A 19620-nucleotide genomic window follows, 5' to 3' on the forward strand; every position below is an offset into this window, starting at 1 on the left:
GGGCGAGACCACCCAACATATCCGGGACCGCATATCCCAACACAAATCTACCATCCGGTGTGGGCGTACTCTTCTTCCGGTTCCTGCACATTTTTCCCAGAACAATCATACAGTTGCACAACTCAAATACCAAATAATCGACTGGATACCTCCCATGAGGAGAGGGGGTAATAGAATTGAAAAATTGAAGATACGGGAATCCTATTGGATCCACAAATTACAAACTCTTTTCCCATTAGGCCTCAACAGGGAGTATGAGGTTATGTATTAGATGACTTTTTTGTATGGACCTTTATACTATGTTTTCCCCCACTCTTTATTTTGCTTGGGTCCATTGGAACATTTGCTTACATATTTTACATATTTTTCATAGAATAATTTTTTTTTTTTCATATATTTTGCTTATATTTTTATATTTTGCACTTTTTGCATAATCTTGTTTATTTTTTTATATTCACTTTTTGCATTATTTTTTCTTTATTTTTTCATTATTTCTCTAATAGTTTTTATATATCCTATATTGATGTATCTCTCTATTGGCTCATTATCTGATTGGATGCACTATCATAGACATATATTATGTTCTCCTGTTGCTGCATGTTATGCCAATTCACATACCGTTCATTATAATAGTCTCCTTTTTTCCCCTTTGTTTTTTCCTTTTCCCTCCCCTCCTTTACTCTCCCTCCCCCCTTCTTTTCTTTTCTCTTCTCTTAAGGCCCCTTCACATTTAGCGACGCTGCAGCCATACCGACAACGATCCGGATCGCTGCAGCGTCGCTGTTTGGTCGCTGGAGAGCTGTCACACAGACCGCTCTCCAGCGACCAACGATGCCGGTAACCAGGGTAAACGTCGGGTAACTAAGCGCAGGGCCGCGCTTAGTAACCCGATGTTTACCCTGGTTACCATGCTAAAAGTAAAAAAAACCAAACAGTACATACTTACCTACAGCCGTCTGTCCTCCAGCGCTGCGCTCTGCTTCTCTGCACTCCTCCTGTACTGTCTGGGAGCCGGAAAGCAGAGCGGTGACGTCACCGCTCTGCTTTCCGGCTCACAGCCAGTACAGGAGGAGTGCAGAGCGCAGCGCTGGAGGACAGACAGCTGTAGGTAAGTATCTAGTGTTTGTTTTTTTTTACTTTTAGCATGGTAACCAGGGTAAACATCGGGTTACTAAGCGCGGCCCTGCGCTTAGTTACCCGATGTTTACCCTGGTTACCAGTGAAGACATCGCTGGATCGGTGTCACACACGCCGATCCAGCGATGTCTCCAGGGAGTCCAGCGACGAAATAAAGTTCTGGACTTTGTTCAGCGACCAACGATCTCCCAGCAGGGGCCTGATCGTTGGTCGCTGTCACACATAACGATTTCATTAACGATATCGTTGCTACGTCACAAATAGCAACGATATCGTTAACAATATCGTTATGTGTGAAGGTACCTTTATAGACAGGAGCCGACCCTTGTTGACACTAGCAAGGGTGTCATGTGACCGGCTGGATTTCTCGGCTTCTTTCGGCTGCTATCGTCTCCTTTCGGCTCCCTGGCCGCACATGTGCATAGATCTCTGGCTCCTCATATTCACCCAGAAGTATCTGTTCCCGGGTTCAGCCTGCTCGCATATAAGGGCACATATTTGCAGCGTCCCACTACCGCACTCCGGACCTTCCTGAGCACTCGAGTCACATCCTTTTGGTAAGATTAGACACTGTGACTGCTCTCTTTTCCTCATTGCTTTTTCATTGCTTTTTCATTTCTCCCCTGGTATCATTACTAGACCAGTTATTTGGTTAGATCTATGGGATTAAACTCACCCTTTTGGCGTCCATTTATAGTGTATGGACACTTTCACTTTGGTTTCCTGGGTTTTCTTTTTCTTTTGCTTTAGGGAGATCGAGCAGGGATATTTTGCTCAGTATCTTGTCTAGTGGATGTGTATGTGTGTATATGCACGCGTGTATACATGTGTATATCTTTGTATGCATGTGTATATGTGTGTATGTGTACACATGCTTTTTGGAGATACCGTATATACTCGAGTATAAGCCGACCCGAGTATAAGCCGACCCCCCTAATTTTGCCACAAAAAACTGGGAAAACTTATTGACTCGAGTATAAGCCTAGGGTGGAAATGCAGCATTTACCGGTGAATTTCAAAAATAAAAATAGATCATTATTTCCCCATAGCTGTGCCATATAGTGCTCTGCACCGTTCATATTTCCCCATAGATGTGCCATATATGGTGCTCTGCACCGTTCACTGTGCCCCATAGCTGTGCCATATACGGTGCTCTGCACCGTTCACTGTGCCCCATAGCTGTGCTGTGCCATATACGGTGCTCTGCACCGTTCACTGTGCCCCATAGCTGTGCCATATACGGTGCTCTGCACCGTTCACTGTGCCCCATAGCTGTGCTGTGCCATATACGGTGCTCTGCACCGTTCACTGTGCCCCATAGCTGTGCCATATACGGTGCTCTGCACCGTTCACTGTGCCCCATAGCTGTGCTGTGCCATATACGGTGCTCTGCACCGTTCACTGTGCCCCATAGCTGTGCCATATACGGTGCTCTGCACCGTTCACTGTGCCCCATAGCTGTGCTGTGCCATATACGGTGCTCTGCACCGTTCACTGTGCCCCATAGCTGTGCTGTGCCATATACGGTGCTCTGCACCGTTCACTGTGCCCCATAGCTGTGCTGTGCCATATACGGTGCTCTGCACCGTTCATTGTGCCCCATAGATGTTCCACATAAATTTGTGCCGCCGCTGCCGCAATAAAGAAAAAAAAACACATACTCACCTCCCTTGATTGCAGCTCCCGGCGTCTCGTTCCGGCGCCTCCATCTTCCCGGCGTCTCTGCTCTGACTGATCAGGCAGAGGGCGCCGCGCACACTGTATGCGTCATCGCGCCCTCTGCCTGAACAGTCAGAGAGCAGAGACGCCGGGAAGATGGAGGCGCCGGCCGGGAAGATGGATCGGCGCCCGGCGGCTGGAACGAGGACAGGTGAATATGCTATACTCACCTAGTCCTGGCGATCCTCGCGCTGTCCCCTCCTGTCTTCGGTGCCGCAGCTTCTTTCTCTATCAGCGGTCACCGGCACCGCTGATTAGAGAAATGAATAAGCGGCTCCGCCCCTATGGGAGGTGGAGCCGCTTATTCATTTCTGTAATGAGCGGTCCCACGTGACCGCTGAAGAGAGGAAGAAACTGCAGCGCCGAAGCCCGTGGGACGGCAGGGACAGCGCGAGGATCGCTGGGACTAGGTAAGTATACCCCAGCGCCCTCACCCCCTCACCCGCCGACCCCACCGCTACCGTGACTCGAGTATAAGCCGAGGGGGGCACTTTCAGCCCAAAAATTTGGGCTGAAAATCTCGGCTTATACTCGAGTATATACGGTAATCTTTTGATATTCTCGCGTTATTTTTGTAATATTTTGGTTATATTTTTGCAGTGTTTTTGCAATATTTTTGCAATCATTTTTTATTTTTATATATTTTTTTACATATTTTTCATATATTCTTTCACAACATTATATGGGATATATATTAACAGGGACACATACTGCGGTGTGAGCTGTTACATTAGTTTTTTCAAGCTTTGTGGTATCTGATTATGGATTTTTGAACATATTTGATACATATTTTTTCCTAACACAATGGTCTGTTGCTTGGAGATATATGTATATGATGGAGTCGTCATTTTACCAATGAGTATGAAATGTCTTCGGGTGTAAGCTTTATAATTGCATATGTATATACCTTATTTATTATGCTTTATTTTTATTTTTAAATATTTTTGCTTTTTTATTTATTATTTTTGTTAGTAATTTGAATTTATATCGCCCTATTTAGGTATCTCTTGATAAAGGCTAATGCTATAGCCGAAACGTTGAAATATGATACCTACCTCATGTGGATCTTGATACCTACTTTATGTACCTTTTTGGTCCTTTTTGTGCGCATTTTGCTTGAATACGAAATGAAATAAATTTACATTTCTAATAAATTTCACCGTGTTTGGAAAAACAGTGTGCCGGATTTTTTTCGAGACTATTAAGATATTTTTCCTGAGCACCTGTATATAACAGTCTGAGCCACTCCTTATCTGCTCTGCGTATAATTATAACAGTAATATTTGGAGCCATTAAACACATTTAGGGCGCAGTCAGATGGCCGTATAAATAAGACTGAGATCAGACCACAATGCTCAGACTGGCCACGGCTCTCCTGACCTGAGCAGGATAGCTGCATAGAACTATATTAAGCTGTCAAGCTTGGATTGGGAGAGCCCCTCCCCCCCGGCCAGTCCATGTTTTGTTGGCCAATCTTGGTCCGATTTATGAGGTCATCTGACTGCAATCTTAGAGATAGGAACTCATGTATGTTAAGTTACTGAAACAATACTGGTTTTATATTGCGTTTTAATTAGTATATTTAGATATAAATGTTAATGTATTTCCAAGTTGCATTTTTTTTTATTATAGATGAGTGAAACAATTCAATTCAAATCGAATTTGTGTCAAATTTTAGGAAATTTGCCAGACGCAGTGAATTCGGACAAATTGCGATTCTATTTGCGTGAATAGACAAAAAATGCCTGTTGCTATTTTACACAATGTAGAAGACTGCATCGGCCAGAGAAGGCTCACATGGCTTCATGGGCAACAGGGCAGGTTTCATAATAATGCTTTGCAAATACGGCATCACATAATAAAGTCCAGATATCATAGCTCATAGTTTTAGCACAGCCTGTATAAAAGGCAGGGAATGCAGTGAGAAGCAACTTTGAGGTGAATTGGTTTAGTGAGACGATGTAATAACCAATAAATTCTGAGTTTACTGTACAGATAACGTGTGTGACAGAATATGAATCTAATTTTTGGAAAAAATTTGCAGACATTGGTAAATTTGAATTTCAAAAGATTCAATGATCACTATTTTTTAACCATAGATGTCATTGTGATGATATTAACTACTTGATCGTTATGTTTAAAATAATTAGAGCCGTTATTTGAACTACAATCTTTATTCTAGATATCAGTTAGAGGGCTATTTAAATTTTCATGAGAAAGTATTTAATGAGATACATATGCATTTTGGATTTGGCTTACTATCTTTCTTCTATTAAGCCTTTACCATTTTATTACCGGGCATAGAAATATTAAGGCTATGTAATAAGAGAGGTATAACATGGTATTAGGTATTCAGGTAATTCAGGAAAGACAGCAAGATCATCGTAAGATGGCATCACATCATCAGAATACGCTCTTCATGTTTTCTGAGGAAGTTGATACCTATGAAGAAAAGAGGATGATAATCCAGGAGTGGATAAATCAATTCATGACAACATGTATTTGTAATGCCGTGACTTTAGCCGCAACACTGGTCATGCGACCAAACATTGGTGTATGCACATCACAGTATAATGCATCCGGTAAGGTGCCACAACCTGTACCATGACAGCGGCAAGAAAGTTGCAGAAAGTGGGAACCATTTTTTGATACTTGCTTGCCTCAGTCATGGTACATTGCGAGTTGCAATATCACCCCATTCATTTCCACCATGTTGCAATGTAGCAGCACAATACAGTGATCTTTAACTGTGTGACTTGCAGCTAAAGTCGTCAAATAGACCCGTCCTATCCTTGATAAGGGTTATGTACAAGGAATAGTGGGTGCAATGATTTATGGAAGTTTCCTTTGCAATATGAAGCATTTTCATACACACAGTATCCTTCCACTGTAGTCTAGACCAAGGCTAATGAGGCACACTGTTTCACCCTACTTCATTACAGCCTAGCTTGTTGCCACAGTCCGGTGCATCAAGTCTCTTTACTCGCTCAAACATTCTGTGTCCTCTTTTTTACACTACCGGTGCCTTAGATCTACCATTCAGAACCCTCCCAAGTCCCACGAACTCAGTGCTATTTAGGTTTGTTACCTTTTGCATTTTGCAAGCTCAAGGTTTTTCGTGACACGTCGTCCTATCCAAGGACCCCTGTTCTGGAAGTACACTCTCTCATCGGTCATGTCAGGATCTCTCTATTCCCTTGTCCCTCAGTCTCCTTTTCCTGAAGTTCACTCAAGCGGCAGCACTACTCACATAACACTTCCTACTTCTACTTTAACTTGACCCTATCTAACTATATACAGGAAGCATTCATTTGCACTAACAAAGCCCCTCCTACTATGGGCTAGTCCCAAACATTAACTCCAACTTACCCTAATGCCGTCAGCTAACTACAGTCAACTATCTTATACTACCTATTTTATGTCCTAAGGCTTAAACAATGTCTTATCCTACAATTATCCTATACTGTACAATACCAACATTACTTATACACTATATATATATATATATATACTATATGACACTTCACATGACACTATATATATATATTTATATATACATATATTTATACATATATATACAAACACACACATATATATATATATATACACACACACATAAGATGCAAGACATAATACACACAACTGGATTGGTGTCTTCAGGGGTAGGATTGTGACAGTCCAGTCGACACTCCTTACATGTGCATAGGCAGAAAGCTGCCAATCAGTGCTGGAGGTGGGGTTATACGGAGCTCATAAATATGGAGGACTACATGGCAGCAGGTTTACTGGCCCTATAGTAATAATTTGTAGCTGATCAAACTGTGATTTTATCAACACTTTAGCAAGCAACCCAGTAAGTAACACATAGCTGGAATCAGAGTTTCTGCCCCTACATCATGCTGCTCTCAAAAACCTGGTGAAAGATTCCCTTTAAAACATAGTTATTTTCCATCTTTAGTTTTTAATATTCCTAAGGTTTGGTCTTTGTAAAAATAATAAAATCATCCTTACTTATTCTCTGCACCACTGAAGCCACTACTATTGACAAGGTTGTAAGCGTGATGTCACAACTATATCAGATGACAGCTGCAGCCAATCACTAGACTTCTGCAGTCAATATTGGAATTACTATTAAGTCCAGGGATTGGCTATAGCTGTCAGATGCCGGAGTTGTGATCATCATTGCTGACGCAGTGCACACAGATTTTTTGGAGAAGTCTTTTGGAGTGGGTTCACTTCAAAAATCACTGAGAAATCACTCAGAAAACACTAAAAAGGCTCTCCCATGTCATTTCTATTGACAAAACGACGTGCTTTTCATACAGTCAGTCCTTTGATAGTTTTTGATAAACTTCAGGTTTTCAAAACAACATTTGAAAGAAGTAAGAAGTAACCGTTCTTCAGATGTATTCCGCATCAGGAAAGCTACAAAAATGCCTAAAAGATGCTGAGCGTTTTTGTGGGATTTTTGCTTTACAAAGGTTAGAGTACCGTAAATGTAAATTCATTGTAAACTAAATTGTAAAGAAAATGTACGGTAAATTCATTGCTTTACGCTTACAAAAATATATATATGCTAAAAAATGTTTGCAGAAAGTGCTTCAGGAAAATTATAACAAAATGCTAATAAAAACTTTTCAGGATGAATAAAAAATGCCTTGGGGGGAAAAAAAAGACTGTTTACTAAACTGTTTTTCTTCTTGAAAAATTTGTCATTTTTGACTGTCTCAATCAAAAAAACTATGTGTACATAACTCAAGATTGGTTTTCTTATTTTTACACACCAAGCCTTAGGTCTAAAAGAAAAAAAACAAAAAAAACAGACGGCCAGGTATTTCATTAGTCACTTGGAAGTTTAATGAACTGTGAAACCCTCATCATCATTATTCCTAATGACTTACCATAGTCTACTCCCAAGTAAACCATCACTTTATCTTGCTTCTAATTTCTTTCAATAATGTTTTTAAGCCGTTTAGCTGCAGAGACACAATGGCAGATTGAGCGAGAATGCAAAGAAGGCTATATTCCACTTAATGACTCCGTGTGACTAATAGCGTGAAAAATACATTCAAGTTACCTTTACTTCCAACTGTTTGAATCTGTTCTCCATCCTGCCAAGAATAAAATGCAAAAAGAGAAATATATTTATATATACTCACACCTATCGATGATATTTTATGTGGACCTGTCATATTAAGCCCATGATCACATCTACAATGTGAATTCCATTTTCTGTGGCATCACAAGAGCACAAAAATAGATTACATAGCTGTAATGATCTGCCAGATGAGAGAGACCACTAGCATTTCACAGATTCCATGGACTTCAAAGAGATCTGTAGGGTTTGCATTATTATTTTTTCTTGTATTTTTTAGGCAATCATAATACAGCCTACAATGCAGATGTGAACACAGCCTAACAAGAAAGAGAATACAATATATTGTTGTTTTTCTAACTGTACTGTTGGTCAGTTGGCTCGAATATGTTCAGGCAAAAAAAAAAAAAAAGGAACAAAAGGGACAATGCCAGATCACCAGATTGTTGTGCATATATGTGCACGTAACTTGCACATTCTTCTTTCTGTCCTTCTGCCAGATTTGATCTTTAAATATATTTTCTGGAAAATAGAACTAGAAACACACTGAAAAATATCAGGATCTGAATAAAATGAAACCTTGATATCTGTGATCCAATATCCTATTGTAGAGAAATCCAAATTTTTCTTAATGTGTAAGTTAGCTGCTAAGGTTTATGAGCCGGACATAGATCTCCCTGAGAATCTGCCTCCAAAGATTATTTAAAAATGAAAGGTGTTACCAGTGTGAGACATGTAGATCAGGAGTGCAGACTGTCAGTCTCTACATGTCTCACACTGGTAATGTCTCTCTTCATTTAAAATAAGAGTCTGGGGGCAAATTCTCAGGGAGATCTAGGTCTGGCCTGTGGATGGTATCAGGTCATTTACATATTAAGAAAAAATTGAATTTCTTTAGAATAAGACATCAGATGCACGCTTCTTATTGAGTCAGGCGAGGCACATATTGTCATGCGCCACTATATGCGCCTAACCACAAATCTGACTCGAGCCTCTGGAGAATGAATGCCTCCACTCATCAATGTTGGAGCTGGATCGAGAATAGGGTGAAAAACACTAGAATTTGCATATTTTTTGAGTCCCAAAAAATTGCAATTTTTCAAAGCTTTTTTCTAAAAAAAAAAAAAATCTGTCCAAAAAGCTTTGATAAATTGTCTCCATTGTGTCAGTTTTTCCATATTTTTTTTTAAAGGCATCAGGCAACTGGTAGAAACCATAGACTTTACATGGTGTGGATTCCAATTAATTAAATGAAACCCACTAACGAGGATCTTAGATTTTTAGTCACTAAAGTTGTTGTTTACTTCTAGTGGTAAAATTGTCTCCTTACAGCCTTCCTATACATGGAAACTCCAACAGATCTTCCATAAAAGGGCACTTACTCCATATTGTTGTGTGTCTGGCCAATCAGTTTCACCAAATAATTTTCCTTCATCACAGCTTCCCAAGCCATAGTCTCCAGATCATCCTTCTTATGACCTAGAGAAACGAGCAATACACTATACACATGGACACCTGATAAGATTGTTGCTATAGGGCATATATACAGTACTGTGAAAAAGTTTTAGGCAGGTGTGGACAAAATTTTGCAAAGTAAGAATACTTTAAAAAACTGAAATGTTAATAGTTTATATTTATCAATTAAAATGCAAAATGAACAAAAGAGAGATTTAAATCAAATCAAGATTTGGTGTGACCATCTTTTGTCTTCAAAAGAACATCAATTCTTCTAGGTACACTTGTCACTTGCACACAGTTTTTGAAGGAACACGGTTAGGAAAAGTAGGTTGTGTATTAGGTGCTGAATTAGAATTGCTCTTCAACTCTCCTTCCCCCCTTTCAGCCTTTTTAATTTTATGTTGTCATTTTGGGTTTATTTTTGGAAAAATTCAATAAAAATTATGTTTATATATACAGTATACAGTACAGACCAAAAGTTTGGTCACATTTAAAGATTTTTCTGTATTTTCATGACTATGAAAATTGTACATTCACACTGAAGGCATCAAAACTATGAATTAACACATGTGGAATTATATACTTAACAAAAAAGTGTGAAACAACTGAAATTATGTCTTATATTCTAGGTTCGTCAAAGTAGCCACCTTTTGCTTTGATGACTGCTTTCACACTCTTGGCATTCTCTTGATGAGCTTCAAGAGGTAGTCACCGGGAATGGTTTTCAATTCACAGGTGTGCCTTGTCAGGTTTAATAAGTGGGATTTCTTGCCTTATAAATGGAGTTGGGACCATCAGTTGTGTTGTGCAGAAGTCTGGTGGATACTCAGCTGATAGCCCTACTGAATAGACTGTTAGAATTTGTTTTATGGCAAGAAAAAAGCATCTAAATAAAGAAAAACGAGTGGCCATCATTACTTTAAGAAATGAAGGTCAGTCAGTCCGAAAAATTGGGCAAACTTTGAAAGTGTCCCCAAGTGCAGTGGCAAAAACCATCAAGCGCTACAAAGAAACTGGCTCACATGAGGACCGCCCCAGGAAAGGAAGACCAAGAGTCACCTCTGCTTCTGAGGATAAGTTTATCCGAGTCACCAGCCTCAGAAATCGTAGGTTAACAGCAGCTCAGATTAGAGACCAGGTCAATGCCATACAGTCGAGTTCTAGCAGCAGACACATCTCTACAACAACTGTTAAGAGGAGACTTTGTGCAGCAGGCCTTCATGGTAAAATAGCTGCTAGGAAACCACTGCTAAGGACAGGCAACAAGCAAAAGAGACTTGTTTGGGCTAAAGAACACAAGGAATGGACATTAGACCAGTGGAAATCTGTGCTTTGGTCTAATGAGTCCAAATTTGAGATCTTTGGTTCCAATCACAGTGTCTTTGTGCCACACAGAAAAGGTGAACGAATGCACTCTACATGCCTGGTTCCCACCGTGAAGCATGAAGGAGGAGGTGTGATGGTGTGGGGGTGCTTTGCTGGGCTGGAGCCCTCGACAATTTTTTCTGTGATTTAACCCTTTATTTTAACAGCTAGAGCTCCAAAATTTTGCACACAGACACTTTGAACATTATTAGTGAGGAATATGTACAAAAATAAGGGATATGAAATGGTTTACTGTATGTAAACCATGTCTTATATCCTGTCGGGTTGGAGAAGGAGATAGCAAAAGCCGGCAATTGAATTACCGGCTTTTAAGCTATCTAGCGCTGTATTAAATATAAATATATATATATATATATATATATGTGTCTCACTGATATATATATATATATATATATATATATATATATATATATATATATATATATATATATTTATATATATATTTATTTAGACTGTATATATGATTTCATGAATATTTGAGCCCATGGATCCATTGTATGTCCGTTTTGCAAGCCGGATGCCATATGGATTACATACGGAGGATGACATGCGTAAAATACGCTGCCACACCATGCCTATGGATGACATACGGATCACTGTTTTGGGATCATTTCTGCGTATTACGCATGTAAAATACGGACCGTATTTCCCTACGCTGAGTGTGACGCCGGCCTAATTCACACTTGAAAAACTGACCAAAATGCTATGCAGGGGTGTACTGACTTACAGCAGGGGGTAGGCTCTACTTCTGGTTTTTTGCAGCAACAACTGAAAATCTTCCTTAGCATCATGAAGAAATAGGCAAAGATGACAAAGGGAAATGGAATTGTCAATCTATTACAATATTCCTGAACCAGAAAGTATCGCTGGAACTTCCAGACTTGGTCATTGTTTTCTTGAACTGTTCCCACTGTGTACCTGACATGAAAAAAAATTACCATGAACTCTAGTTTGTCACATAAACAACTACATATCCACTCCAACATAAACTAGTAAAAATAAGTTACAGCAATGGCTAAAATGTCATAATCTGCTAAAAAATATTTACATACAGAGATTTGTTGGCGGCTGTAATTTGCAAAACTGATAAATAGTTTTCACCTTTCAATTGGACTGTAATAAAATGATGGATAAACTGTTACATCTGTAATTATTGGGGCTTGTGTAGACGGTCGTATATTCTTTCATCCAAGAGAATTGGGCTGATTTTGCAAATGACACTCTGATCAGAGTGTCAGCATAGTGTGATCCAATTCTTTTGGATGAGAGAACTGTAGCACACAGTGAGAAGATGAAGAACAAAATTTCTCCATCTTCTTAATTGTGTCAGTTTATGGAAATCAGACTGCACCCTGATGTCATCCGAGTGCAGTCCTTTGTTTTCCACGCACTCATTATCCACAAGAAGCCATCCTCTTTTTAACTTCAGTTTTTTTACAGATGGTGTTGTGTTTGCATCAATAATTTGTTGAAATTTCATTGAATCCATTTTTCTCTCTACCCATGAAATGTTCATCGTGCCGTTTGCTGCAACACAATTCCAAGGCTTGAGATGTTTAGATGTTCTTTTGCATACTTCTGATGCTGAATTTTATGGTGAGGGCGCAGGAGAAGTTTTCTTCTGATGACTCTTCATGAAGGCCATATTTATGCAGGTGTCTCTGAACAGTAAAACAATGTACCACAACTCCAGAGTCTGCTAAATCTTTCTGAAGGTCTTGTGCAGTCAAGTGGGGATTCTGATTTATTTGCCTGTCTAGTAATACTATGAGCAGCTCTCACTGAAATTTTGCTTGGTCTTCCAGACCTTATCTTGTTCCTGTGAACTGCCATTTCCTAATTACTTTTTGAACTGAGGAAAGGGCAACTTGAAAACGTTTTGCCATCTTCTTATTGTCGTGTCCTGCTTTGTGGGCCTACAACATTTTCAGTTTCAGAGTGCTAGACAGCTGCTTTGAAGAAACCATCACTTCTGTTTTTGGTACAAGGTTAGAGGAGGCTGGGTTTTTATAAAGCTGGGAAATTTGTAACACCTTGCCCTTCCTAACTATGTTAGTGAACAAGCCCTAACAGGCTAATTAAAGTCTGAAACCTTGGCCAAAGGTATCTCAGCACACAAATCTACAAAGGTGCCAAACCTTTTGCATCAGCCCATTTTCCTATTTGTAATTTTTTTAAATGAAAAAAAAAAATTACAATATTTTTATTGAGGAATAAGGAAATGTGTCATCTTTAACTTTAAGCCTTTTAGAGATAATTTCATCTTCAATTTGCTTAACTGTTCACAATAGCAGTAATTTTGACTAGGGGTGCCCAAATTTTTACATGCCACTGTATATATACTGTTTATTAAGTGGTTACTGTATCAATTCACTGCATTGTCCCGATGTCTGTATAAGAGCAGCTGCAGGTATAATATAACTTCATTTTCTCCCTGTAGCCATTGTTCCAGTAAGTCAGTCAGTCATGTTTTAAACACTATTTTCAGCAGATTATCATTACTTTTGCATGTAAATAGCATTTCTAGAGCATGATATAGTTTGTGTTTTGTTGTATGCAGGTGGGTGACTAGCCAAACATGGTTCTTCATAGTCTCTAAAATAGTTAAAAATGGTTCCAGCTTTCTTTTTACAAATACATAGAAAGTGATATTTGACAAGCATGGAAATTTGGCAAGTGCTTTCAATAAAAAACGTTTTTTCTTGCTGGAAATAGAACGAGCATATTAGCAGGTTTTGTCATTACTTACCCAAACATGGCAATGAGCAGGTTAACAAGCAAGATGTTGGTAGATAGCATGTAGATACAGACTAGTGGGATTGTGATCCACTCTGGAAATCTGGGTTGGTTTTCACCATCTAACTCTACACACAGTGGTTTAGATTCATTCCCATTAACAGTGCAATGATCAAAATCGATGGTGGTGCCTAAAGGCAGAAGAATATTCACAGTTATGAAAGTCACTATTACTTTCTGTAGTGGATACATACAAAAGTATGAAATGAAGGTGTCTACAGTAATTACCATCTACATCCGCAATGTACTGTCCAAACACAGCCAGGTATGGCTCATAAATAACAGAACGGAAAATCCACTCCCAGCGATGTTCATTCCATCTCAGGATTCCCTGACGGGCAACTCCAAATGCAATCACCCAAACAGCAAATAGGAAGAGGAAAAAGAATACATCGATAAGCTAAAAAAAAAAAGGAGAAAATAATCTAAAGTACAGCAATTAAGAAAAAAATACTTTTATATATATATATATGTGACATGCAGAAATAGTGCTAACTGTTGTTGCTTCAAAAGCATCCAGCAACTAGAGGGGTTAACACAGTCAAAAGAGACAGGGAGTGGTTAGCAGAGCCCCAGTGGGATTGTGGGAAACTTGTTTACCATTCTGGCAGCAGCCAAAGGAATGAGTGGTGTGTTTCTGCGATCTCTCTCACAGAAGTTTAGGCAAGTGAACCATATGGATACTGGATTCATGTAGAGAGTGGAGTTGGGCTACCCCTATACTGCTAGTTGAGGAAGTCTATCAGGAGCAGGAAGATAAGGACTGGAAGAAGTGGTGTACAGGGATAATTTCCCGCAGCAAACCCTCCCCCCTCCTCCATTATACTGTGCTAGAAGGAATGCTGTGTACACTGTGCTTTTGTAAAGAGTCTTGATCTGTGCTGAACTGTGCTATCTAAAGAAACTGTTACTCAATGTGCCTCTAAAGCAGCTGTCCTGTTTATGAAGCCTGTGCTTAAGAGACTTGAATTGTACTGAGTGTGCTGTGACATTAAACTACACTGTTCATCTGTTCAGGAGGACTCTATCAATTTTATCTGTGTGAGCAAGTGGATCCATCTTGTGCCTGAGGAAGCTGCAGTACATGGTCGCCCTGAGTAACGGTTCCCCCAGAGTTCCAAAGAATTCATGAGACCTGTTCCGCCCCTATCTGAACCTAGCGGCGTGCATGTAACATACAAAATCCATGTATAGTATTTGGTTCACTAGAGTCAAACACCTGAGGGATCATGTTATGTGGAGTCACTTTGGGGTGAAGGTCCCTAAACATTTGCCTTCTTAGTGCCTATGTATAATCTAGTCCAAATCTGAACTATTTTTATTAGTTCAAAATGTGCTTACTGTAGTTGTGATTTCCTTTTCCTGCACTTGTCTTAGCAGGTTGTACCATATTCGTACATTAGACAACAACAAACGTAATAGGAAATCTGTCGTTTATTTTGAAGATTGATGGGAGTGAAAATAAATATTTGAATACATTTTTACAATACATACACATATGTGGTGCTTTAGGTTTAGCCTGAACCTCGGTTTCGCCTCTTTTGGGCTTCTTCCTGGGGAAGCTGGCAGAACCCAAGGTCGAACAGAGTGCTGCATGTTTTTATGTATTGTGAAAAGATCTCTGTTATATTTTTGTGAATATGTGAAATCAAGAATTTCTTCTGATTAAGTGGAGTCATATTGGACTATGTATGTGTCCTTTGATATGTTTAAAGGGCATTTCATTTTGCCATTTTTCTCACCATTCTTTGTAGCATAATAATCTTTGGTCCAAGGTTTCGACTGACGGTGAAGATGTGGATAAGGCGGACAGTAAAAATGATGTAATCAAGACAGAAAATAACTCTTCCAGTATACAGTGAACTTGGGATAGAGCTGCGCAGTCTGAGGGTAAAGAATAAAATGTATCACACAAAAGCAGAGCTACATATCTGCAGAAAAAAAGCTATGCTTAGCTCTCTGCCAGAACCCCTCATTTATGGACCCTAAAGCTGTACACACAATTTGTTGTTGAAATACAGTAAGTATTAGTCATCCTTACAATTATAAATACCTAATCAAGCAAAAATTGGTATTTGTATAACAAAAATGACAAACACTGTATTTCAGTATTTGCTACTCAAAATGAAATAGTATACCAAAAATTAATAGACCAAACAATACATAAGGCGTACCTCCAAAAAGAGCATATATCCAAAAAAGAAGGGAAGTAACAAACCAAGGAGTAATTAAAATATAAAGAATATTATTAAATATGATTAAAAGACAAATGTGCAATTCATATGTAAACGTATATAGAACAAGGGGAAACACAGCAAAGTGAACCCAGGGCAATCCACAAAGTATGGCTGGGTATGTACAAGTTAGTCACTACATATATATGCACCAGCAGGCTCTGGATTATAAAGCATAAATGACCATGAACAAAATACAACGGAAGTCTATATAAAAGATCTTTACAAACTGTATAGGTAGTACAGAAGCTACAAAAATCTGTAGATAGCAGTAAGAGATAGATGTGTCTATTGCAGACTGCTATAATATAATGAAGGAGAGGTCATATACTCATATCCCTATGTGGTGTTTATAAGAACAAAAAGTACAAGACTGTGCCAATAATTAGGGTAACCACATAGGTCCGGACTAAAGTGTCAGTGCATAATGCATACGGCGCAGAAGGCCATATAAACCCATATGGGGGTCATACAAAGAGGATCATAAACGCAGTGTCGGTGCTATATGCATACCTGCTGGTACAGGGGATTGCCGTGGGACAGGATAACCCCGACGCGCGTTTCGCAGCGTGGCTTCTTCCAGGGGGTCGTCGTCAAAATGAAATAGGTTTGGTCTTCAAGGGGTTAAAGCCGAATGTGCTTTTTTTTTCTCAGTGATTAATTTGTAAACTTACCTGACAAAGGAGCCTCTGTGCTCTGAAAGTTTGTAAATATAATTTTTCTAGGCATTCAATAAGCATCTTGTTGGATATAAAAGTATTTACATAGATGATTCCTTTAATTTTTTTTTTGCTTTCCTTTGGAATAGCACTACATGATGATTGAAGTACGGTAGATGATTGTTTCTCGTTTCAGCTTTTATACCAGAATTAGATACGAACATTGAATGCAAGAAAATTAATTACCTGAACACAATGCCAACCATAAAATACAAGATGGCCAAGATATCCATAATGTTCCAAAGGTCAGTAAAATACTTCACTCCACTCATATACATCTGTAGAAAGAAAAGTATTTAGCTGCTTTGCCCATGTGTATATATGACCCATTGCTATGTATCTCTATGTTTATATATAAAACAGTTAAAGGGAAACGCCGTCAACATAAGATTAGAGAGATGTATGAAAGCTGAACGCCGTGAGGTCTATTCCAGTAATAAATGGGGCATCCGGCTGACGGTCTTCCGCTGATGTTCCCTGGTTTTATGCTTATGTGACATGTGAAAATATAGAACAGGATGGCACAGCTAGGGATCAGCTGACTCTGAACACGTAAGACTTAGGTTTGATTATTAAATATTTTTGAAGGAAATGCTTTCCTGTTTCCTTCTTATAGGAAATATATGATTGATGTATGACACACCTTTCAGGTGGGGGGTGTTCAGGAAGGGTTCCACATCCAATAATAAAAAAATAAGAAAGTAGTTCCAACTCCAAAGTGGAAATTATATTTGAAACTTTATTATCAGGCAACCCAAACAAAAATTGTAATGTTTCAGTCATTATAATTGTACCTTCGTCAGACAGGGATTGCTGATGGATGGTAAGGGTACAAATGCCGGGGAATGTGCTGAGGCTAAGTGGCCGTGGTCGCAATGTGTGGCGCTCATATCCTATCATATACCATTGTCGTTTATCCTCAGCACATTCGCCTGCATTTGTTCCCTTACCATCCCGCAGCAATCCGTGTCTGATGAAGGTCCAATTATAACGACCGAAACGTTACAATTTTTATTTGGATTGCTTCATAATAAAATTTTAAATATAATTTCCACTTTGGGGTGTCAAGTACTTTCTTATTTTTATTCTTATGGTAACAAACATTAGACATAGAACTCAAACTAAAGACACCATTTAGGGTAATTTAAAGTAAAACGTTAGAGCAACATAACAGGGAATCATACCTGTCTTATCTCATCACAGAATAAAATAAAAACCAGCACGTAGACTGCAATCTCCAGACCAGTAGGGGATCTTTGGAAGTCCATCAATAGGACATATGCAAATAAAAGCAGAAATCCAATATAGAAAATGACCGTCCAGGAGAAGACCACAAAAGGTGAGGTGAAAAAGTCAAAGTAATTTAGTAGAATGCTTCTTTCTCTATCTGTTGTTTTTTTCCTGCATTGAAAAGCAAGAACACACATGAGTATACAAAATCAATACACTAGCGCCAAAATCCCTAATCAATCAGTATATGGTGCAGCGAGAAACGAACCACACTGAAAATGCCAGAAAAGACGATTCAAAACATAGTTACTGTACTGCAAAAACAGCAGCCGGCGTCCAAAAAAGTGAGAAAGAAATATAGCAGTAAAAAGCCTAGATCTGTAGCAAAAATAAGAATAAAATGATAACATTTCAAGATGTCAGATTGACCATGAAGATACATAAAGTATATATAGAAAAGGCCAGCAACCAACGATGTCTGAATCATCTAAAATACACCCAAAGAAACTACAGAAACTGTTTTTTTGTGTATTTTGTCCCATTGAGACCCGGTGGTTGGTTGCTGGCCTTTTCTGTATACATCTATCTTTTTGGTTATCCTGTGTTTATTACCGATATTAAATATTTAGAATGTTATAATTATCATTATTTTTAGAGATAGAAATAAAACAACAAAATGCCTAAATCTATGTTCCGGATTGCCTTTGTTGTATATTGGTTGCAGTTTTTGTAAGAATTTTGTAAATCCAATAGACAAGGTCAAAAAATTTGACTTTAATCAATCCTAAATATGTTAAATTAAATTGTTAAATTTTTAAATTGTTAAATTGTTAAATTAAAAATATAAGGTTAAGGTGCACATTAAAATTAGACTTTTCTTTATTGGTCCTATCTATATTTATATGCATCACAAGTGGTAAAATTGCTCCACTAGTTGAGTTGTTCAATTGTAATACACATATGGATAGATCTACCTATTCGTAGCTACATAGGGGCACAGCTCCAAAAGCCTCAAATTGTATAACTAGAGTAAAGCAAAAGGACGGCTACCCATTATCTAACCATCAGGAATAAAATCCTATTTTGTATTGTCTAATGACCAGAGGAGCAAGTCGCTATTAAACTAAAGAAAGATCCTCCCAAACATGTTTCACCCTCAAGGGCTTCATCAGGGTACTGAGGCAAATGCATGGAGGACACACACCAGTAACCAATCTGTGAGACTTTTTACGTAACACTTTTGCATACCTAAATGATATGAAGCCACAGCATATAAGTGGGAAGAAGAAAAGGGAAATGAGGATCTTCCAGTTCTTGGTATCTCTAGAAATTTCTCCATACCATTGCTTGGAAAGAAAGTTCTAGGTCAAGGTAAAAAGAAAGAGGAAATTAGATGGTGCTCAGGTTGTAAATCAGATGAAGTATTTATTGTATGTTTCTTTAGAAAAGATGGTTAATGGACATGCAGTAGGCTTGTTTGCTGTGTGCTAGACCACAAGAACTCGATGTAGCTCCCAATCAGTACAATACAACACAGTTTCAGAAAAATGCAAAGCCTAAGGTCAATGATGAAGTAGTAATTTAGAGAAAGAAGACCTTTTACCAAGAGGCCACTTTTTCCTCTTATTTTATTTATTTTTTGTTAAATCCACCATACCACTCCAGAGATATTGGCTTTTTTATTTAGTGAACTTTTTTATGGTCTTAGCCAAGTGGGCATGGCTCACTGGTTCCTCTGGGGCGTGTCTTTAGGCTACTCTGCATTATTAATCCCATGAGCACGACACCCTATTTAAAGATCATAAAAATTAGGACTAAATAAAAAGGCACCTATCGTTGGAACTGT

At 38.7% G+C, this 19620-nt stretch overlaps 1 protein-coding gene and 1 long non-coding RNA gene across 2 annotated transcripts in view; one reads left to right on the top strand and one right to left on the bottom strand.

The window, feature by feature from the left end:
* Positions 1-5017: 5017 nt before the first annotated feature.
* The window catches only part of TRPM8 (transient receptor potential cation channel subfamily M member 8), a 61331-nt gene continuing 46728 nt past the window's right edge, over positions 5018-19620 (bottom strand). Inside the window, exons 15-25 of the mRNA XM_069733312.1 lie at positions 19023-19135; positions 17729-17945; positions 16731-16822; positions 15334-15475; positions 13820-13991; positions 13545-13722; positions 11523-11713; positions 9334-9430; positions 7934-7967; positions 7758-7832; positions 5018-5298 (exon numbers count right to left, since the gene is read on the bottom strand). Of these exons, the coding sequence (XP_069589413.1) occupies positions 7782-7832; positions 7934-7967; positions 9334-9430; positions 11523-11713; positions 13545-13722; positions 13820-13991; positions 15334-15475; positions 16731-16822; positions 17729-17945; positions 19023-19135 (1287 nt within the window). The 3' untranslated portion in view covers positions 5018-5298; positions 7758-7781. The remainder of the gene's footprint in view (positions 5299-7757; positions 7833-7933; positions 7968-9333; positions 9431-11522; positions 11714-13544; positions 13723-13819; positions 13992-15333; positions 15476-16730; positions 16823-17728; positions 17946-19022; positions 19136-19620) is intronic.
* Positions 15556-17878, top strand: LOC138644684 (uncharacterized). Its single transcript, XR_011314641.1, has 3 exons — positions 15556-15611; positions 16681-16789; positions 17748-17878. It is a non-coding gene; the product is annotated as an uncharacterized lncRNA (long non-coding RNA).

Source organism: Ranitomeya imitator, chromosome 7 (assembly GCF_032444005.1).
Source record: "Ranitomeya imitator isolate aRanImi1 chromosome 7, aRanImi1.pri, whole genome shotgun sequence".
Lineage (NCBI taxonomy): Eukaryota > Metazoa > Chordata > Amphibia > Anura > Dendrobatidae > Ranitomeya > Ranitomeya imitator.